The sequence below is a fragment of the Bos grunniens genome, chromosome 6 (genome assembly GCF_055505025.1).
Source record: "Bos grunniens cultivar Pamir isolate PY7600 chromosome 6, Bosgru_T2T1.0, whole genome shotgun sequence".
Lineage (NCBI taxonomy): Eukaryota > Metazoa > Chordata > Mammalia > Artiodactyla > Bovidae > Bos > Bos grunniens.
The window spans coordinates 59,347,266-59,370,928 of NC_141170.1; the positions used below are offsets into that span (position 1 = coordinate 59,347,266).

General features: G+C 33.6%; 1 protein-coding gene across 5 annotated transcripts in view; it reads right to left on the reverse strand.

Moving 5' to 3' along the window:
• Positions 1-23,663, reverse strand: part of N4BP2 (NEDD4 binding protein 2) — a 58,863-nt gene that overhangs the window by 20,573 nt on the left and 14,627 nt on the right. For all 5 annotated transcript variants that reach the window (XR_015165459.1, XM_086406066.1, XM_086406064.1 and 2 more), the window contains exons 6-13: positions 22,062-22,138; positions 17,626-17,778; positions 13,572-15,949; positions 12,876-12,961; positions 12,325-12,370; positions 10,799-10,995; positions 7,216-7,334; positions 1,272-1,410 (exon numbers count right to left, since the gene is read on the reverse strand). Coding sequence is in view for 4 of the 5 variants with exons in the window: in XM_086406066.1 (XP_086262192.1) it covers positions 1,272-1,410; positions 7,216-7,334; positions 10,799-10,995; positions 12,325-12,370; positions 12,876-12,961; positions 13,572-15,949; positions 17,626-17,778; positions 22,062-22,138 (3,195 nt within the window). In the remaining variant the exon portion in view is untranslated. The remainder of the gene's footprint in view (positions 1-1,271; positions 1,411-7,215; positions 7,335-10,798; positions 10,996-12,324; positions 12,371-12,875; positions 12,962-13,571; positions 15,950-17,625; positions 17,779-22,061; positions 22,139-23,663) is intronic.

Here is a 23,663-nt window from a genome sequence, read left to right on the forward strand (position 1 = left end):
GCAAGTCATACGTCTGAAAAGGGACTTGCATGTAGACTATATAAAAACTCATATGACTAAAGAAATTTTTTTTAATTGTAATGGGCTATGGATATTAATAGACATTTCTTCAAAGAAGATATAATACAAATGGCCAATAAGCACATCAAAAGATGGTCAATATCACCAGCCATCAGGGAAATGCAAATCAAAATCACAATGAGATACCACTTCTGTATTAACTATGTCTTTTATTTCTTATATTCTGATGCTTTGACATGAGGCCTTGCTAATCCCTAGAGACAAAGCCCCCACCTTGGGGCTAGCTAATTCCTAGAGATTGGAAATAATTCACTTGCTGGCACACTTTATACATGCAAACCATCCAATCTAGAACCCATATCCACAACCATTTCCATTATGGGCTCTCACTCTCTGGCCACCATTCACATACCCTAATCACTGAAGCCAGGTACCAAAAAACTAGGAACACCCCAGAGCCTGCTGAAATTATTCAAACTAGCCAATCCTGAACCTACTTATTACCCTGTTTTGCCAAGTCTTTCCCATAGAAACCACAAAAAAAGGCTCTTGCGCACATTTCCCCATCTCTGTCTCCCTGACCCTGGTGCTTCCTCATGGGGCTACAGATGGTAGGCCATACCTCCTGCTTCCGTAACTATAATAAACTTCTTCCTTCATGTCATTTCCATACCTGGTGTCTTACCATACCTGATTAAAATAAATCCCAGGTATCCATCAAACAACTTCACTTCTACTCAGATGGCTTTAATCAAAAAGACAAGATGATAACAAAGTGTCATAGAGGATGCGGAGAAATTCTAACCCTCATACACTGCTGATGGAAACGTACAAGAATGTAACCATTTGGGGAAAATGCTTGGCAGTTCCTCAAATGGCTAAACCTTTCTGGGCTTCCCAAGTGGCTCTGCCTGCAATCAGGGAGACCCAGGTCTGACACAGTTATACTCTAAGACCCATCATACTGCATTCCATAGTTATTCCATTAAACCTCATACGTTTCATGTGTAGTCTACACAAGAAAAGTTACAGAAATTCAAATGTTTGTCATGTACAAAGACACTGAATAAAAAAACATAATCAGCTATAAATTCATTATTTTGAGCAGATATTATTAGCCAAATATGCTATCATTGGTTAAATTTCCAGTCTACAAAAAATGGTGAGAAATAAACATTAATCTAACAAATCAATTATATTTCATACATAACTATTATTTATCATTATTGTAAAAAACTAAGACACTATACCTTTTTCTCCTTAGACTTCTGTGCAGTATGAGAAGTGATATTCTCATTTTGGTGAACAAATTCTTGTGCTACCACTGTTTTTACAGGGTCTCCTTCAAGAACACAATTTAGAAATTGCACTGTGTGTTCTAATGAATAGCTGTAGAGAGTTGAAGTACAAATATGAGGTCAATGAATTAAAATAAAAGTTATGTGGAAACATTAACAAAGGCAACCTTTAACACATCTTAGAATAGGAAAAATTGGCTCACTTATTAGTTTTAAACATCAAAATTAAATGCTCATTGTGCATCTCAAGACTTGAGAATGAACAGAAAGTGTAAAGTTAGAGGCTCTCAAAAATTAATTTTTAAATGAATACCCAAAAGTAACATATTAATAAAATTAATTCATATTCTTATATTTTATTCCAGATAGATTTTCCACAACTCTTTCTTTCATCTTATCACACATACTTAGTCCCCTTTAGAATTCACACATTTCAGTTTCCTTCATACATCAAAAACAGACAATAGATCTTTACGCTAACATTGTATTCTGTCAAATTTCACATTTTACTTAAACCATGGGGTTCCAGTCAGAGAAATTCTAAGCAGAAATATAGAAAGGAAAAAGTAAAAAACTATCCTACCTCCCACCACTACATTATTTAGGCATATTTTCACGGTGATACTATACTATGTGGAATATGAAATTCTACAAAAATTGACAAAAGCCTGAAACACTCATGTTCCCATAACTAAAGAAACTCTTTCCAAAGCAAATTATAAATGATTTTATACTTATTACTTTTTATGACTCTGATCTCTTCCAAAGGCTAGATAATGAAGAGCTGACCACAAAGGACTATTTTTGAAATGCAATACTTATGCAAAATACTGTGATATTTTGCTATTCTTCAATTTATTAAAGCAACCCCTGAAGGGGAATCATTTGGGACTACCAATTCCACTTGAGCACTCCCATCTTACTGCCTAACATATACTCAACAAATAGGAGTTTCTTGGGGGCTAGGAACTACCAGAAATTGTCCACATCCTAACTAGTCCTTAAAATCACCTAGTTTGCCCACTTTTAGGGCTAAAAGCCAGTCTCCAGGTGTTGTTAGGAGTATATGGCTCTGGAAGATTACACTGCAGGCATATAATGCAGTAAGTAATTGAACCTTCTTCAAGCCAGGCTTCAGCGATACATGAACTATAAAATTCCAGATGTTCAAGCTGGTTTTAGAAAAGGCAGAGGAACCAGAGATCAAATTGCCATCATCTGCTGGCTCATCGAAAAAGCAAGAGAGTTCCAGAAAAACATCTATCTCTGCTTTATTGACTATGCCAAAGCCTTTGACTGTGTGGATCACAATAAACTGTGGAAAATTCTGAAAGAGATGGGAATACCAGACCACCTGACCTGTCTCTTGAGAAACCTATATGCAGGTCAGGAAGCAACAGTTAGAACTGGACATGGAACAACAGACTGGTTCCAAATAGGAAAAGGAGTATGTCAAGGCTGTATATTGTCACCCTGCTCATTTAACTTATATGTAGAGTACATCATGAGAAACGCTGGGCTGGAAGAAGCACAAGCTGGAATCAAGATTGCTGGGAGAAATAGCAATAACCTCAGATATGCAGATGACACCACCCTTATGGCAGAAAGTGAAGAGGAACTAAAGAGCCTCTTGATGAAAGTGAAAGAGGAGAGTGAAAAAGTTGGCTTAAAGCTCAACATTCAGAAAACTAAGATCATGGCATCTGGTCCCATCACTTCATGGAAAATAGATGGGGGAACAGTGGAAACAGTGTCAGACTTTTTATTTTTGGGTGCTCCAAAATCACTACAGATGGTGATTGCAGCCATGAAATTAAAAGATGCTTACTCCTTGGAAGGAAAGTTATGACCAACCTAGACAGCATATTAAAAATCAGAGATATCACTTTGCCAACAAAGGTCCATCAGTCAAGGCTATGGTTTTTCCAGTGGTCATGTATGGATGTGAGAGTTGGACTCTGAAAAAAGCTGAGCACCGAAGAATTGATATTTTTGAACTGTGGTGTTGGAGAAGACCAACACCACAGTTGGTGGTGTGGAGTTGAGAGTCCCTTGGACTACAAGGAGATCCAACCAGTCCATTCTGAAGGAGATCAGCCCTGGGATTTCTTTGGAAGGAATGATGCTAAAGCTGAAACTCCCAACACTTTGGTAACCTCATGAAGAGTTGACTCATTGGAAAAGACCCTGATGCTGGGAGGGATTGGGAGCAGGAGGAGAAGGGGACGACAGAGGATGAGATGGCTGGATGGCATCACTGACTCGATGGACATGAGTTTGAGTAAACTCCGGGAGTTGGTTGATGGGCACAGAGGCCTGGCGTGCTGCGATTCATGGGGTCACAAAGAGTCAGACACGACTGAGCAACTGAACTGAACTGAATCCTTCTTATGAGGGTGAAGCTGACACTACTGCTGAGACAAGTATCCAGCTGTTGGCAGACAAATGGAGGATCACTGAATATCATAATACCTACCCTTGGCACCTGACTGATCAATCATTCTGAGCACTGAAAGTAAGTACTCAGTCCTCTAACCTCGCCTGGGACCCGCAACTCTGGGTAGTTTCACATCAGACCTTCTTGCCCTAGGTTCCCATTGAAGAGAGTTGCCATATGTCAGCACCAACCTTCCTAACCCCCAATGCCTGAGGTATTTTAACACATAATTCTAAGAAAACAGCTGCTCAGGTAACAAAAATAAATAGAAAATTTGTGGACTGAAATAATACCATGAAAAACTTGATTCAAGTGACATATTTAGAACTCTGCATACTCAGCAGAGAATATTCTTTTTCAAAAGCATCTTCATGTAATATTTATAATAACTGATCATGTATTAAACCAGAAAGAAAATTTCAAATTCCCAAAATCAGGACTCTTTCAGGCTGCATTCTTATACTCCAACACAACAAAACAAAATAAACAGTAACCATCACCACCACTACCATCACCACCAAACTATCAATCCATTTAGAAAATTTCAAACTCTTGGATGAATGAGAAAATCAAACTGAATTAGATTTTTACAGAAAAAAATGAAATTACTACGTATCAAAATAAAAATATTACACATATATATCAAAAACATAATATAGAGAAAAATTCATACCCTTAAATATATTTGTTATCAAATACTGAAAGGAAACAAACTAATCAAAGAATTGAAAATATGTCAACAAATTTAAAGAGAAAGGAATCAACAAAAATAGAAAGCAATTACCAAAAATAAAAGCAAAAATAAATGATTAGAGAATATAAAACAGACTTTGATCAATAAACCAAGAGCTTGCTCTTTAAAAGGGCCATTCTGACAAACAGCAAAAACAAAACAGAAAAAAAATATATTAGGAAAGGAAAAAAGGATATGATCAAATACAAAACAATAGTTTTAATTATCACAGAATATTATATACAACTTAACAATAATAAACCTGAAAATCAAGGTAAAACTAATGGTTTTCTAGAAGACAAACCACCAGAAAAGACTCATAGAAAAAAAAAAAAAAAAGGCAAATACTTGAATAAAGCAATACCCTTAAAAGATAGTGAAAAGTTCTAAAAGACTTCCCTAAAAAGGTACAACCCCAGAACCTTCAAGGTACTAATTTATTTAAATTTTCCAGAGCAAGTCGCTCAGTCATGTCTGACTCTTTGTGACCCCATGAACTGTATCCCTCTAGATTCCTCTGTCCATGGAATTTTCCAAGAAGGAATACTAAAGTGGGTTGCCATTTCCTTCTCCAGGGGATCCTCTTGACCCATGAACTAAACCTGCGTCTCCTGCATTGCAGGCAGATTCTTTACCACTGAGCCACCAGGAAAGCCCTTTTATTAAGCCAAATACCAAATAAAACCCTAAAACCAAATCTGACAAAGATAACAAAGAAACAGAAAATTACAGACTAATCTCACTTAACAACTGTTGCAAAAAGCCTGAAATCAATTCTGATATTGCATTAAAAGAAATAAAAATATGAGAGAATTTTTATTCTAGAAATTACTGGTGATTGACATGAAATACACTAATAAACTAAAGAAAAAAATCTGTATTAGAGTCTCCAAAGAGTCTAAAAAGGCACCTATTTAAAACAACTCTTGCTAAAATAGAAATTAAAGGAATATATTAAGATCAAAACTATGTATTACTCAAACCAGAAGCATTCCTAACATAGCAAACATCAAAACACACTATTACGCTACAATATTGAAAATAAAATTTAGGACCAAATGGCTCAATGGAATCAAAGAGTCAATAAAAGAAAATGTATATTTGAGAATGTAAGAAATATTAGTGGTTATATTTTATATCAGTGTGTAAAGATGATCTATCTACCCAGTTTATCATTTGGAAAAAAATTAAGTTAAATCTCTACTTCATACTAAACACACAAAAATGTTAGGTAAAGTTTTTAAATTTCACTATTAAAAATACTGAACGATGGTCAAAGATCCTGTGTGCTACAACTAAGACCTGGTGCAGTCAAATATATAAATTAATAAAAATAAATTAAGGGCTTCCCTGGTGGCTCAGTGGTAAAGAGTCTACCTGCCAATGCAGAAGACATGGGTTCGATCCCTGGTCTGGGAGGATCCCACATGCCTCAGAGGAACTAAGCCCATGTGCCACAGCTATTGAGCCTGTGCTCTAGAGCCCAAGAATCACAATTACTGAAGCCCGTGCTCCGCAACAAGAGTAGCCACCGCAATGAGAAGCCTGCATGCCACAAGTAGAGAGCAGCTCCTGTTCGCCACAACTAGAGAAAAGCTTGAGCAGCAACAAAGACACAGGACAGCCAAAAATAAATAAATAAACAAAATTATATAAAAATTTTTTCTTTAAAAAAAAAAAGCAAATTTAAAAATAAATACTGGAATAAATATGGAATAAATAAATTCCATAATGTTGGGGTAGGACAGATTTTCTCAAAAAGAGTTAAAACTCCGAATCAGTAAGGGAAACAATTTTCTGATAAAACATGAATTAAAAAATGTTTATGACCAATGAGATTTTATCAAGAAAATTTATTATAATCTATATTAACAAAGATAACTACACATAATATATAAAGAATTCTCATAAATGTAGAAAGAAATACAAAGAGCCAAAAGAAGACAGGCAAAAAATAACCAATTTAATAGAAAAAGAAATCAATGGGAGAAAAGCTCAACCTCACTAGTAATAAAAATTTAAGCAACAATGAAATATTTTTCCTACCAGACTGGCAAAAAATTAAAGATTCTTAATGTTCAGGGCAAGTTACACAATCAGTACATATAAGTAATATGGAAAGCCGTTATAAAAGGAAATTTGGCATTAGCTACAGACATTTTTAGTGTATCTACTCTGAACCAGCAATTTCACTTTCAGAAACTAGCTTACTATAATATTCACCCATGCACACAAAATGTATGTTCAATGTTGCTCAGTGCAACATGGTTTCCAACTTTTCTTATGGTCAAAAAGCCTGCAAACAGAGCATGTTTAAACAAACTATAGTACTTTAAGAAATCACTTTCAGAGTACTATGGAATACTCTGTAGACATTAAAAAGAAAAGAGTATTTATTCTGTCACAAAGTATGGACAGAAAAAATAACAGCAAAACTACAAAATATTATATAAAACACAATCTATTTTGGTGACTATATATATAGTTACCAAAACAAATAGGTACACATGTGTGCGCATACTTAGTATATGAACATGAGAAAAAATTGGGGAGGAATATGAACCAATTGACAAAAACTCACTTTCTACATTATTGCATTTAAATGGTTTATAATACACTTATATTATTTTTGTTATCAGAAAAATAAAAATAAGAGATTAAAATGTATGACATACACTTTCAATCACATCACAACAAAAACTGCAGACAATTCTTCTGGTACTCACTTGTGGTCCTTGAAAATGTCCACCAGGAAATTTTGGTTAATGGCTGGAAATATCTTAAAGAGTTGCTTCTCCTTTAGCTTAGTGGCACAATCTTTCTCAAACATAAGCGTCTCCCTTTTCTAAAACAAACAAAAAAGACAAAACTCATTCTTATGATGGAATTTACAATACTAGTTATGCTGATCCAAAACCATGGTTATTTCATTGCGAAAACACTAATAATTTAAAAGCAACCACAGACTTTCTTCATTGATTAAAGGCTGAAAATAGTAATGTAAGTATTCTTGCACTGTTTATTTATATCCCATTTTTTACTAAGTATTCGAAGCTGCTTATTAATACACACACAGAATCACATATACATATATGTGTGTGTATGTGTATATATATACTCTCACATATGACACACGTGCTGAGTCGCTCAGTCATATCCAACTCTTTGCGACGCTATGGATTGTAGCCCGAAAGGATCCTCTGTTCATCATGGGATTCTCCAGGAAAGAATACTGGAGTGGGTTGCCATGCCCTCCTCCAGAGGATCGTCCCAACACAGGGATTGAACACAGGTCTCCCTCATTGCAAATGGATTTTTTACCATCTGAGCCACCAGGGAAGCCCACATTCAATCATATATTACACATATAAAAAGAATGAAGTATATACATATAAACAGGATATAAATAAATGAAGAAATCAGACAGTAGAGAAAATAAAGGTAAGAATATAGGATAAAGCTAGCAAGAAAATTAGTATAAATAAATGCATGCTACAAAATCCTGTACCATTGCTAAAGGTGGGTCACAAATTCAGTTCTGAGCTTCTCAATGGCCAAAGCAAAGGAAGAAACAAAGATTCTCAGTGTCCACAAAATAAAAAGAAGCCAGCTGCTCAGAAGAACAGCTTTTTCTGGTACTGAGACCTGAGAGAAATTTCTCACATGGGTCCTCATAAAAGGGACACTGTGTGATGCTGTGAACAACGTCCTTAAAAACATATTCTCCTCAATGGGCAGAACTACAATGTACAAATGAGTTGCAAATTCAGGTTGACAGAAAAATCCACATTAAAAAATTTTTTTCACAAACATATTTATTCCAAAGGAATTGTATGCGAATTGCTAAGTATTATTTTTTCAAAGTTGTATTTGGATTGTTTAAATTGCCAAACCAAACAGGCTTTTCTAATATGTGCTAATTTAATTCTAATTAATGATTATAGTAATCGTTTGTAAAGGGACTTCTAACTCTAAGACAATTTGTTGACATTGTGATTTAACTATGTAATATTTTTGTTTATTCCAAAAGTCCCAGTGTCTAAAAAATAACTTCCTATAAAAGTTCAAAGAGTCTCTGAAAATGTAGAAATTACAATAATTTAGGATAGTCCTAGAATAGCTATTGGTTTTGAAACCTAGCCATATTTAGGCCATTTATAATACCAAACAACAACAGAAAAAGAATCACAATAGGTGACAACCTGACCAGTCAAAAGGACTGGTGAAGCTGAAAATACCACATACCACAAGAGTGAGGAAAACAAGCCACCTCAAGAATTTTAAATATTTCACATCTTATTTTAAGATATACATTATAATCTGATCTTACTAAAAAATTCAGTGATTTTTTTTTAGAAAAACCTCAGTGATCAGATTTACTAGAATCTGCCAGGTCATAGAGTATCTCTAAACTACAAATTAAGGTCTTATCAATTAACTGAAAACAGCAAGGAGATCAAATCAGTCAATTCTAAAGGAAATCAACCCTGAATACTCATTGGAAGGACTGATGCTGAAGCTGAAGCTCCAAGACTTTGGCCACTTGACGCAAAGAGTCAACTCACTGGAAAAGACCCTGATGCTGGGAAAGATGGAGGGCAGAAGGACAAAGGGGAGACAGAGGATGAGATCATTGGATGGCATCAACGACTCAATGGACAAGAGTTTGAGCAAATTCCAAGAGATAGTGAAGGACAGGGAAGCTCGGTGTGCTGCAGTTCACGAAGTCGCAGAGTCAGACATGACTTAGCAACTGAACAACAACATCTTACAATTAATTATCTTCTTCATGCATTATGCCTAATTTTTATTTTATATTCTTTGCTTTAAAAGAATTTAAAGTGTATTTCTCCTTTGGAAAATTCTGAGAAATTACTGAGAAATTTTCCAGAAATTCTCTTACTGAGGCTCTACTTAAGCAGGAATATCTTTAGGATCAAAAGAGTATAGCTTCTATTATCAAATTCACAGAAAGACAAGAAAAATCACTGACAGAAAAAAAAAATTACGTTGAAAAGTCAAAGAAACTTATTTGTTCATCATTATGTGAAGTGAAGTGAAGTGAAAGTTGCTCAGTCGTGTCTGACTCTTTGCGACGCCATGGACTATACAGTCCATGGAATTCTCTAGGCCAGAGTACTGGAGTGGGTAGCCTTTCCCTTCTCCAGGAGAACTTCCCAACCCAGGTATAAGAGATAAAAAGGTAGGTTAGAACCATAAAGAAAAGTTTCAGTAGCAGAAAACAGCATTTCAACAAAAAGTGTCACATCATTTGAGTATAAGTTCTAGGCTTTCCTTATTTTTTATGAAAATCTATTTCTCCAATTAATTACATATGTAAATTGAACAGGATATCTGAAACAACACTAAATTATAAGATCCTACTGAAGAGACTGTTCCTTGGATTATATAAACACGTAAAGTTGGTAACGGTAGCATATTTCCAACTTAATTAACAAGTGGGGAAAATAAATATGAAAGTGGAAGAATTCCATCATTCTTTCTACGCCCCCATTCTATCAATATATATTTCAACCAATACAAAGGTGTTCCTTTGAGCAGTCAAATGAGTAGGAAAAAGAGGGGAAAAGGTTGTAAGATCACCAACTAAGAATTTTTTTTTCCTTGAGAACTAAACTAATAATCTCTAAGGTCTTTTCCCTTTTGATTTTGAAATTCTCTAATACTAATTTTCAGAATTCCAAAAAAAGTTAAGAAAAAGAAATGCAAAAGAAACCAAATTCTCTTACGACTTCATATAGTTAGATAGGTTGAAAAAGAACAAAAATTAAATTCAGAGCAAAGCAAAGTATCTGTTTGAACTTGTCTTACTGAAAAGTTAGATAGAAAAAGAAGAGTACTTAATTTAAGATTTGAAAGTTTCTAAAATTTTTCTCTAAAAAATTTTGCTTCAAATATGAACTCTTCAATAGCAAAACAGTCATTTCTTATTACTAACTTATGAATGAAATTATCTTCAAATGAAATATTTCTTTCATGTTTTTCTAGAATGAAAAAATTTACAGAAATAAAATTATAGACAAGAAATATACATCTGCAAAATTAAATCCAAAACAACAGATTTAACATAACTGGCTTACTGTTATAGAATATCAACTAATTTTCCAGAAGTAAAAACCTCCAACTTCAAACTACATTTAAAAACATTTTTCAATTTTAACACTAACTTCAATCAGGTTAAAATAGATTCTAAGACTACAGAAAGTAGAATCAAATGAAAATCACAAACTAAACATATAATCAAACTAGAGTAAGAAACAAAGGCTTAATATTTATACTAACTCATACCAAATCATGCTTTTCCTGTAAGGCAATTTCTTCTGACATTATTTCTCTGAGTGATACTTTTTTAGTTTGAGTGTTCCAATGATCCAATAAGGGTAGCATTTCAGGAGCTGCTAAAGTCTTCAGTAATTTTTTGCCTGTTCTCTGAGATGATTTTTGTTCTGAATTATCAAGACCAATATGCCCAACCAGGGAAGGATCTACAAAAGCAGTATCAATAGTGTCAGACCGTGAATAACAAATGTACAAACTAACAATTATTCTGATGTAAATATATACCTCAGACAGATCCAGAAAACATGACTTTTAACTCTTTGCTTATAATACAGTTTGCAAATTTCAAAATATATCTTCACATAATAAGTATGAAATATGTATAAATGTAGGAATACTTCAAATGAGCAACAATCTGAGTATCACTATAAATCAACCCAATGCTTCCCACTCTTTTTCATATCCCTTCAACAGAGAAAACAGTAACACACATATACACTGATAAACAGAGGAAGCTGCAGCCAGCCAGGAGTGACCAGCTAGAGCAGCTGGTCATCTCTGCCTGGCCACTCCAAGAACTGAAAGGATAAATATTTTTGCAAATCTGTAACCCACTGGAGGCACACAGTAAATATTGAACATTGATATTCAAGAAAAGAAGGAACTGAACATTCTAAGAAGTTCATAACAGTAAGACAACGTATATTTCAGCTTTTCTAAGAGCAACACATTCTGATATACACTTTTGCTCTCCTGGAAAGTGAAGAAATAGCTAATACTATCATCTGAATAACTGATACTATTTGGGAACCTCCAGCTCTCAAATAACTTTGGTTCTTGAAGCTACAATACAGGTCTGGATTAAAGTTAAGAATCTTCACTCTAATAATCTTCAGTCTGGAGTCCTGGTATGAAGTGGGCAGAAGCATCTAGAGAAACTCAAGCACAAAAGCAGGACCTAGAACAGGTCTGCCACTGTGCACTAACCAATTAAGACACTGCATCTAAGAAATCTTCTGGAATCAAATATTTTCAGTTTGGTAGATATACCCAAAAAGCAGGCTTTTATGCTCTAATCATATTAAAATCAATAAAAATTTAAGAGCCCAAGTAATATTTCAATGATGCTATCAAAGACAGGAATATTTTATGCTCTCAAACCAGAACAGTTTTCTATCATTCAGAACAAAATCATTAACAGGAAACACTCTGAATACATGCATTAGAGCACACCTAGGTGCTTCATAGCCTCGTAGTTGAAAAAAAAAATTTTCAACTCAAGTATAGTTGATCTATAATGTTGTGTTAGTTTTCAGTTATAACCTGAAAATTAAATAATACAAGGACTTTTTTCTTCTTTAAGTTTTATTTTATATCAATATTAAATGTTAAAATTTTTTAAAACTTACCTACAAATCAAAATTCTTTGGTAACATATTTTGTGGAAGTATATTTAAAATGAGTTGAAATTCATACACACACACCAAGTTTCAACATCAAGATAAGAACATCAGAAGTGAAACTATGTGATTTACCTTGCATTAACTTGCCACAAGATACCTCTTCTTGTCTTTGTCGCTCCTAAACACAAAGGCAGAATAGGGGATTGGCAAAGAAGGGTGCATTAGAAAACAAGCTTATGTTATTTTCCTCAGTAATCATTTCTCCTTACAAAACTATCAATCATTCTTGCTAAATCTAATAAATCTAGATAAATATAAATTATGATTACATCTATGTATCTCTTCCACTTATAGAGCTCTTATGCTATAATTTTTAAAAAACTGTTAATGAAACTTATTAGCATTTCAAGTCTTTAAAGAACAAAAAACTATTTATGATTTTTTTCCCTAAAATAAAAAATCAATCATATTGAGCTCCATCATTTATTATATAGTTTGGTCAATCTGGATATAATCTAAAACACTGGAAACAGAAAAAATATCAGTAATCTGTTAACTGCTAAAATTCATTCTCTAACTAAAAATTTAATAGAATCTTTGATATAACACAACAGATTATAATGAAGAGCAAAGGTGACAAAATGGACACAAAAGGAGCTCTTTATAAAAAGAAGCCTACCAACCATTACAGATTCTTTCCATTTCTCATGAATCACTTTAGCCAGATTCAGATCTATATGAACCACACAATCCTCAACTGTTAGGGACCCTTGTGAGGAGAGGAAAAAAAGAAAAGAAAATATGACCATTACTCATTATACATATGCAGAAAACATACTCAACTACCTTACACATCATAAAACTAATCTATATTTTTAATTACTAACCTATGTCTCTAGTTTTAAAACTCTTGGAATATTTTTATGTAGTATGTTATTGTATTCACACTTCTTGGCAGATGCAATTATACAATGTTTCATATACTTAAGTTCTTCATGTCCATTACACTAAATATATTTAGCATGTTCACTTCCATTAAGACTTTCCAATAAGTGTGTCCTAAGGAATTATCTTGCCTTAAGTGTATCTGGAGTAGCATCAAAGGATTAAAAAGATGTATCTGTGCAAACAAGTATGAGGTAAATACCAGAGAAAATTTTCAATATATGCATGGGATGAATACAAACTCTATACTCTCTAGTTTCTTGAAATTATACATTTAAAAATCCTCCACAAACACATGGTGCCAAAAACAATAATGTAGTCAACAGACTTTTACATTTGTTAACATACAAAGTAATTTTAAAATTCAACCTAAACTATCTATATTCTAGTCACAGAAAGATGCACATATAGGTAATAATTTACTTTTTCCTTACCTGAATCAATACCAACAGGGCCAAATAATTCATTGAGCTGAAAAGCCAGTTCAGGGGGCAATGCCAATTCAAGACAGTCTATGGTCAGAGATTTGGTTGTCACTGGAGTGGGATTCAGTGTCTCAGCTTTATCTTCTCCAGTAACTCCAGCTGACAAAGCACTCCCTGCCATTAGAATTGTCTCCATTTCCTGTTCCTCTTCAATCATAAATTCTTCTGTGTTTGGAAATTTCACACAGTCCTTTGGAAGATTTTCATTTTTATTTATTTCAAAAGAGTTAGTAAAATAAGTTTCTTCATGTAACTCAAGATTTGAAGTGCTTGATACAGAGTTCAAAATGTTAGACAAATTCAAAGAAGAAGGTATGTTACCTCCAGTCTCTGCAACTTCTGAATTCTTTTCCATTTCACTCACAGTTTTAGTGGTAGTAGCTTTTAGAGTATCTGGAAAAAACTGCTTCACATTATATAAACCTGAAAGTTCTGTTTGACTATTAGCAAGTACTTCATTACTATTATTTAGCTCTACAGTAGGAAGTATACTTGTTACTAATCCATGTTTTTCAGTAGTTATAGCTCTTATTTCTGCCTGCTCTAAGTTCTCCTTTTTGGAATTACAGGTAGATTGTACATTAGTGTTATTGATATCAATTCCATGGCTAAATTCTGGCACAGAAAAATTAGAATCCTCTAAGCTTCCTCTTTGGCTAATAATTTCCTTCAAATTCAGTCCCAGAGAAAATGGCCCAATTTGTGCTTCATCGTATGATTTTTTTATATTCTCAAATTCAGTATCCTCACATAATTTGGTTTCAGAATCCAATAAAAGGCTTGTGGCCCAAATAATATCTTTGTTACACCTCTCATATAAGTCTTTTAGGGCTTCTAATGAAAAAGATCCAAATAGTTTACAAAGAATGTTAAGATTTTCAGATTCATCAGCATTGGTGAGCTCACTTTCTTCCACATATGTGCTTTTGTCATACATTACCCTATATGGAATTGCTTCTTGAACATCCAATTTTGTGTTAATATTGAAAGTTTTGGGTTTAAATCCATCTAATCTTCCTGTTAATACTCTCAGAGAATCAGAAACACTAATCTTATTTTTTTCTACTTTCCATAAGAGAGCAAAATCCTGTGGTTCAGTCTGGGTACACATGCCTACTCCTATTTCAGGGACTTCTTTAGTCTTTTCTTCTGAAAATTCAGCTAAAGTTTGTGGTCCTATTTTTTCAGGGACAGTTGGCACACTATTGATATAAGGAAGAGACAATGTGTGTTCCCTATGAATCTTTTTACTTGGACAAGTCTTACTCTCATAGGTCATTTCATTGGGCAACATTTCAGAACTTCCTCGAGTACAACCACCCAATGTTTTTAGCTCTTCAGGGCTTGTGCCCCAACAGGCCTCATGTGAAGAGTATAAGGATATTTCATTCATACTGCTGTTGGTTCCAAATTCTAGGCTGGGTTCATTTAAGCCAGCCTTTGGTATTCTTGATCTGTGCTCTCTCTGAGCTAACGAATCGAGGGAAGGCCAGTCACCCACAAGGTTGAATGAATCTCTTTCCGGGTTTTTGTAAGTATCATATTCACAGCTACTGAAAGGTTCCGAGGCATTACCACACTGTGACCTGTCGTCATCCTCTACATTTTCATATGGAGGTCCTTGTGGCTGCATACAATCTACACTCACAGATAAACTATTATCTAATATTTTATGTGACTGAGGGCGATTATACTTTTTGTCATTTTGTACAGATGAGGCTTTTTCCATTTTTCGGTTCCTTTTTGTCCTCTGACCAATAGTCTTATCAACTGGCCAGTCACCAACAAAAGACAGCTCATGTTTTGGAAACTTTTCCAAAGTTGATTTGCTCTTTTGTTTTCCAAAGGCTTTTTTCTTTACTGCCGCTCTTTCTTCCAATATTTCACTAGATAAAGATTTTTCATTTTGATTGGGTACAGGATTTGAAAGACCACAGTCCCCTTGATTATTTTCACCATAACAACTACTTGGTGACATTCTCTCTAACAAACTATCTGCATTGGTTTCACTACACTCTTTTTCAAGAGCCATTTCTACTGGCTCTTCTTTTTCACTTTTGTCTGTAACTTGTACTTCACTTTCAGAATCAGGAAAGTATGTGTTTGGAGCTTCCTGAATGAAAGCATTCTGAATATTGGGATTCATATCACTTATTTCTTTTTTTCCTTTGTTTAAATCTGCGTTAGGGAGATATGCAATATTCTCAGGCAACATATTTTCTTTGGTCACATCAAGTTTCTTCTCTTCAGTTAACTCTAGATGCTTCAAAGACGAGGATAAAACATTTTCTTCTTTTTCAGAAGTAATATCTTCATTGTCTCTTGGGCTGTAAGATTTTTTTTTAAGTATTATAACGAAATCTCTTACTGTTATGATTAGTAATATTAATACTGTTAATATATTTAAACTAAAGAACATTAATATTATGATTTAAACTAAAGAATCTTTCAACTGAAAGACAAGATACCTGATCTTACCCTAATACATGATGAACACACCCCTTTATTGTAATCCCAACACCGAGCACAAGGCCTGGCTTACACGAAGCACTCAAAACTTTTTTTGAATTAAATAATTAACAGGAGATTTTCAGTTAAGGTGTTTATGATGCATTAAATATTAAAGTTAAGGTTCTAAATTTGTTCCCAGAACAGGATACCTCCTGGGCTCCTTTCCAACTTACTAAAGCTTAATACATGTGAAACTAGGTCTGCCTCTGTACCACCTGTCTTTTGCTACCAAGGAAAATGCTTAAGATTGATTTACAAAGTCACAGTCAGTCAACATGATTTGCACAATTAAGTCAAATGAGAGAAAGGGAGGACAGCTCTCAATTTAGATTTCACTTGCTAAAAATTTTTTTTAAACCACCCTCAATGTTATTTTCAGACTCAGAGCACTTTTGCCAAATCGTTATATTAATACTTTCAATTTCAGTGCATTTTCCTTATTTGTCAACTCATCTTCCTTTCTATACTGCAGGAGTTCTCAAAGGCCCACCTCTCCCATGAAGCCTTCCTAAGTGAAATCACACCTAACCAGTTTTCTACATCCAGATGCTATTATAAGTCCTTTACAAGTATTAATTCATAATCCTTATGAGAGCCTTATAAGCAAAGTGTTATTGCCATTTTGCAAATGAGGAGCTGAAATATAGAGAGATCTTATAATCTGTCAAGATTAAGCTTTGGGATATGAAGCCAGGAAATACAGTTAAGGAGCCCATATTCTTATCCATTTTGCAACACTGCAGCATTTATGAATCTTCTTTTCCTAACTCCTTTCCAACAGAGCTTCTCATCCCCTACCATCAAAAAATGTGAGCATTCAGACCTCTCTACATATTTAAGGCTCTTCTTTCCTCACCTACTTATTCAATTGTTTATGTGCCCTAAATATTTTTTAACAGAATCAGTACTATCCTGAACTACAAACTTCCAAAGGCTGTGACTTGTATTATTTAATCATGAGTAATACATTTTTATGATAGTTTGAAAGTATTTTTATTAATATCTAAGAGAATTAAGAAGTAATGTAACTACAAAACAACAACAGGGGGTAGATAAGGTAACATAAATACTGCAATAGCAGCAAGTTAAATAAAGAAGACAGGAATATTCATAGCATAAAGATGGACCTACATAAATCAGAAGACAATGAATCTCCCACATATGTCATCACTCACATAAACTTTTACTTCTCTTGCTAACCATAAGTATCCTGCTCTACGTAAAACTATACCTAAACCTTATAAACAACAAATGCCTAACTTATTTTTACAGTTATTTCGCAGTGATTTTAGAAGTTTCAAAATTATCTTTTTTTTTTTTTATTTTTTCTGGGCTTATGGGATCTAGTTCCCTGACCAGGTATCAAACCTGGGCCCACAGCAGTGAGAGCAGAGTCCTAACCATTGGACCACCAGGGAATTCCTTCGAAATTATCACACTTTTTAAATTAGGTTTTTAAATTAAACTTTGGTACATAGAGACTTTAACCTACCTAGTACTTCTGTCACAAGAATATGCACACAATTCAATGCGTTCGATTTTCTCTGGAACTGAAGAACTCATGATTATTGGCACTGAAACAAAACGTTGATAGTGTTCCAACATTCTTGTTATTTTTTCTTTGCTTATCCCGTGAATATTACGCCTAAAAATTCCAGGGGGAAAAAAGGGAAAGAGGAACATCAGTAATGGTATTTTTAAAAAATCGGCTCATATAATGTCAAAAAAAAAACATTTCTAATATGTAAAAATATCAAAACTGGTTTATTATGACACAATGTAAACTATTTAATTTTCATTTTCATTTTATTCAGGATGTCCTAAATTACTATTTTCTTAATCATGCCACACAATCTTTTCCAAATATCCTTTATCAAGTTGGAAAAAAACCAGCAAATCTTAATAACTTTAAAAGAACTTATTCACAAGTGCTATTAAAAAAAAAACAACTCATAAGAATATGGCCATCATTTTAGTTAATTACTAACTAGTGACTAAAAAATTTCTACTCAGAGGCTCTTACTTACACCAGTACAGCAGACAAAATGTCCCAAAGGACTCTCCTATTACAATAAAATTGGATCCCATATAAATTAAAGTAAACACACACTTTAATACATCTTAAGTTCAAGCGAAGAGAAAAAAAAATTCCTATTTGAAGTTTCTGGATGTCCAAATATGAAATCTGCTATATTTGTGCTTTCACTCATTGTAGTTTATTTCTTTGTTTTTGTTTATAAGCTCGTATACTTAGCTGAATCTAATATATGGGAATCCTTAGGCCTGAAACTGAAAGTGCTTTCATTCATACAGCAACAGGAGTTGCATCTGCCAAGAGGCAAGATGGTATGCTTTAGTTCTTTAAGGGTTTTATCTTAACGAAAACATCTCAATTGCAACTCTCCTGTCTCAGGTTGGATCCAAGTATTTAGTGTCTGGATCCTGGGGCTAGTATCAGCATTTGCCAGCTGGGCAAATCTGGCTTTCATATTTACATACCTCCATCTTGTCTGGTTTCAGATCACAAAGAAGCAAAGAGATAGAAAATATGAAAGAGAGGTTAAGAGACATAGACATAGAGGACAGACCAAAAGGTCTAGTATGTATCTATCCAAGTCCCAGAAAGAGAAGAGAGAGTACGTGGGACAGAAACAATTTAAAGAAAAATGGTTTAAGAATTTTCCAGAACTGATGAAAGACAATCTCCTAATCTCACAAGTTCAACAAATCCCAAGCAAGATAAATAAGAAATCCACAACTAGAAACATAATACTGAAATTGTCATTCACCAAAGATAGAAATCATATTACAAGCAACTAGAAATTTGATAAATGAATTATCTACAAAGAAAACAACCATTAGAATTATACTTGACAATAATAGTAATGGAATCCAGAAGACAGTTAAATGTTATCAATAACAGAAACTGTAAATCTAGAATATATACACTCAGCAAAAGCTTATAAGAATGAGCACAATAAAAGAACTTCCAGATTAAAAAAAAAAAAGTTTGACATAAAGCATGCCTAAATTGTAAAGAAAATTCTAAAAGATGAATGTCAGGCAGAAGAAAATTCTCAGATGAAAGGCCTATGATGAAAGAAAAATTAAGCACAAAGCAATAACTAAATGAGTGAAAACAAATACTACCTGTACATTCTAGACAGTCAGAGCCTGTAAGCTGGAAGGGAGGTTAATTATCAGAGTTAATATGTTTGAAAGTTCTTGTATGTGGGAAGAGGAAGGCTAAGAAAATGGTTTAACTTAAAAGTCTGCATGATAAAACTTTTAATGTAACCACTGAAAGACTTAAAATAGTATATGTAATCTCCAAACTAGTAGAGAAGGAAAAAATGAGCAAGCAAATCTGCATTCAATTTTTAAAAATCCGAAGTAAGGCAAGATAGGAGGAAAAAATCAAATATTTAATTTTCTGTGATAGGAAAAAACAATCACAAAAAATGTGAGATAAATAAAAAGTACACAGAATGAGGCAGTAAGAAATAAGACCAATTATATGAATAACCAAAATAACTGTAAAAAAACTAAAATATCAGTTAAAAGCTAAAGACAGAGTGAATTTTTTAAAACCCAGCCATACTGGTCATAAGAGATACACCTAAACACAAAGATACTGAAAGGTTGAAAGGAAAAGTATAGAAAAATTAATAACACTCAAATACTAACTAAAAAAAGTTGGTATATTTCTATTTATATTAGACAATTAGATTTTATAACAAAAATTAATACTAATAAAAGAAAACCAGTGGACAAAGATAAAAGCTTCCATTAGAGTGATGCAAAGATCTTAAGACTATATGGACTTCAAAAAATATCCTTAGTATATTTAAAACAAAAAATAGAATTATAGGGAAAGACTATTATAATCAACATAATAGTGGTAGAGGAAGATTTCAACACACCTCTCACAGTAGATTTTTCTCATCCCTCTCTTAAAGATTAACTCATTAAGCAAAATTTTCAAAAAAGTTATATATAATGTGAGCAAATGAATAAGCATGATTTAATGATATAGTAATACACTATAACCATCATACATTCTTATCAAGCAAATATGAACATTATAACAAACTGATAATGAACTAGTAAAACACATCTTTAAAAATATCAGAGAATTAGTTTGATACAAACCACATAATCTTATCTACTGAAGTAAAGTTGAAAATCAATTTTTTGAGAAGATAAATTTTATATCCATGTACTCAAAAATTCAAAATATAGTTCTAAATAACCCAAAGGTTAAAGAATAAAAGTAACAGTAATGCAAACTAGAAAATAAATGATTAAAAGAAGATATTACACAGTAAAATTCTAGGAGCAGCTAGCATGGTACGTAAGGAAATTTACAGCATTAAATGCTCATACTAGAAAATAACCTGAACTTTCAGTTCAAGCCTTACAAAAATAACAATAAACAAAGCAAAATAGTTTTTTTTTAAAGCAAAGAAACTAGAATAAAAGAGAAGCAGAAAAGAATTAAACATAAAACAAACGTATAATAGAAAGCTCAACAAAGCAGAGATGTTTATTTGAAAATGCTAATAAAAAATCTGATCTCTAGTGAGAATAAACAAGAAAAAAAGAAAATACATGTAAACATATTAGGATTAAAAAGGGGAACTAAGTATAGATGTAGCAGAGATTTAAACTTGAAGAGAATATCAACCGTCTTAATAAAAAGTCAATAAATTTGAAAACTTTGGTATAATGGACAAATTCCAATTGAAACTTCTTACAAAGAAAACACACAATACAGATAGTTTCGTAAGTAAATCCTATCAAACATTCAAACTTACATAAACTCAGAAAAGAGAAAAAAAGAAAATACTTCCCAACTAACTCTATGAACCTAAAACCATCATACCAAAACCAGGCAAGACAGGGCAAAGAATAAAAACTGTAAGTCAATCTCACTCATTCATGCCGATGCAAAAATCCTAAACAAAATATTAGAAAACCAAATCTAGTAACGTATCAAGAGGATAATAAAAAGGAATAAAATACTGATTCATGCTACAACATGGGTGAACCTTGAAAACATTATGTTAAGTGAAGCTGCCAGACACAAAAGTTCACACATGATTCCACTTACATGAAATGTTCAGAACAGGCAAATTAACAGAGACAGAAAAGCAGATTAGTGATTGCCAAGGGGTAAAGTGGAACTGGGAGTGACTAGCAATAGCAGGTACAGGGTTTCTTTTTGAGGTGATGAAAACATTCATTAATTAGATAGTGGTGATGGTTGCACAATGTTGTAAATATCCTGAAGACAAGCTGTCCTTCAGTTAATACTGAAATCAGTTCAAATTACCAAGAAGAAAATATCCTGACCAAAATTAATTTAGGGCTATCTCTATGGGAATACAAAGCACAAAACAAAATACACTGTCCATGTCCTGAGTAACATTTTCATCCAAATTAAACAATTAAAGAAAAAAGTATAATCTTGTGGGGGAAAGCAGAGTGAGTAGTGAAAAACCCAAACAGCTAACATTTGCTACCTTTTCTGTTTACATGTTCTCCCTTCCCTCCAGCACGGTAAGTCACCAGGCAGCTACCACAATTTGTTCCTTCCAATGGCACATAGTTCAGGTTTGCCAAACCCTAGTCTCTTCTAGTTTCAGATACTGACATTATATTTTTAATAAGTAACAAAGTACTGGCTATATAACACAACTGGAATTTTTCTGTTTAATAACTCAATTTCAGAATAAAAAGATACAAATTCTTCATAAACTGAAAAAGAGAACCTACAGGCAATAAAAATTTTGTCAATTTTTAAGTGGCAAAGCCACAATCTAATCCATTTTGTTTTATTCATTATTTACAAGAGGAAAATAATCTAGATGGACTTTCTCTCACTCTCACAAAACTAAAACATTTTATATAAGCTCCAAGTTTTACCTTGCAAGTTCCTTCGGTTTGAATTTCCACCATGTATCCGGTTCCCGGAAAAGGACTTTATATTTATGTTTTTGAGACTACATACAAAAAAGACAAATGCATTTTTAAATAATTACTTCCATGAAATTAAATTTTCCCCAAATTCACAGCATGTTAAAACTGAAAGAATATAAAAGATTATCTATCTTGATGAGTGTGTTACCAGGCAAGATGAAGTCTCTCTGATCCAACAACAAACTTCTAGAAATTTATGCTACTGATAAAAACTTATGTCAGAGTGCAAAATTATATACACAGCAGAATATCTAGTTCATCATTATTTGTAATAGCAAAAGAATACACACAACACAGTGTCTATTAATATGGAACTGGCTAAATAAAGGAGGATATAATCATACAATGAAAATACATACAATGGCTTTTAAAATCCTCTGTTAATGAGAAAATGTTCTTAATGTAAATTGTTAAGAAAGTAAGATACAGAATTTTCACTAGAATAAAAAAAGATAATCTGCATATGTATAGAAAACTTCTGGAAGGAGTCTCAAAAATACTATGAAAAGTATCTACCTCAAGGGAATAGGACTTTAGGCTTTCTTTTTTATGGCTTGAATACCTATCAGAATACATACATGACTTTTATAATTTTAAAACTATTTTAAATGACAACGCATTCTTTTTTTTTTTTTTGGCCACACTGCACAGCTTGAGGGAATCTTAGTTTCCCAACCAGGGATTAAACAGGCACCCTCGGCAGTGAAAGCATAAAGTCCTAACTACTGGTCTGCCAGGGAATCATGGAATTCCCAATGACAGCTACTGAGAAACTATTTTTCAAAACTCTAGTATTTTGGCACAGCAATGCCAAATAAAAAAAGAGAGAGAAACTATTCTACCTGAACTTTTTCCATCTCAACTGATGTCAATCTTCAGTTACACAGGCCAAAACCCAACTTGATGCCATACTTAATGCCTCTCTTTCACATCCGTATCAATCCAATAAGAAATTCAACTGGCTCTACTTTAAAAATATATCCAGAATTTAATCTCTACTCACTATGACCTTCACTGCTCCCATGTTGGTCTGAACCATGTCATCTCTTTAACTACCACGAAAGCCCTTTAACAAGTCTCCTTCCTGCTTCCATTCTCCCCCACTCCCAAGTCTATTCTCAACACTGCCCTACAGTGATTCTTTTAACAGTCAGATCATGTCACTACTCTGCTCAAAACCCTGTTATGAACTAATGAATTTATTCTCTCAAATCTTTTATGTGGAAACTCCCATTCCACCATGTGACTGCGTTTGGAGACAGGACCTTTATGGAAGTAATTAGGGTTAAATGAAGTCAAAAGTTTAGGGCACTAGTGTCCCTGTAAGAAGAGACACCAGAGAACTTGTTCTCTCTACCATGTGAGAACACAGCAAGAAGAGAACTCTCAACAGAACTTGATCCTCCTGGACCTTGATCTGGGACATCTAGTTTCCAAAATTGTGAGAAAATAAAATTCCTCTTGTTTAAGCTATCTAGTCTATGGTAATCTTTATGGCAACCTGAGCAGACTAATGTATCTTCCATGTTACTCAAGGTAAAATCCTAA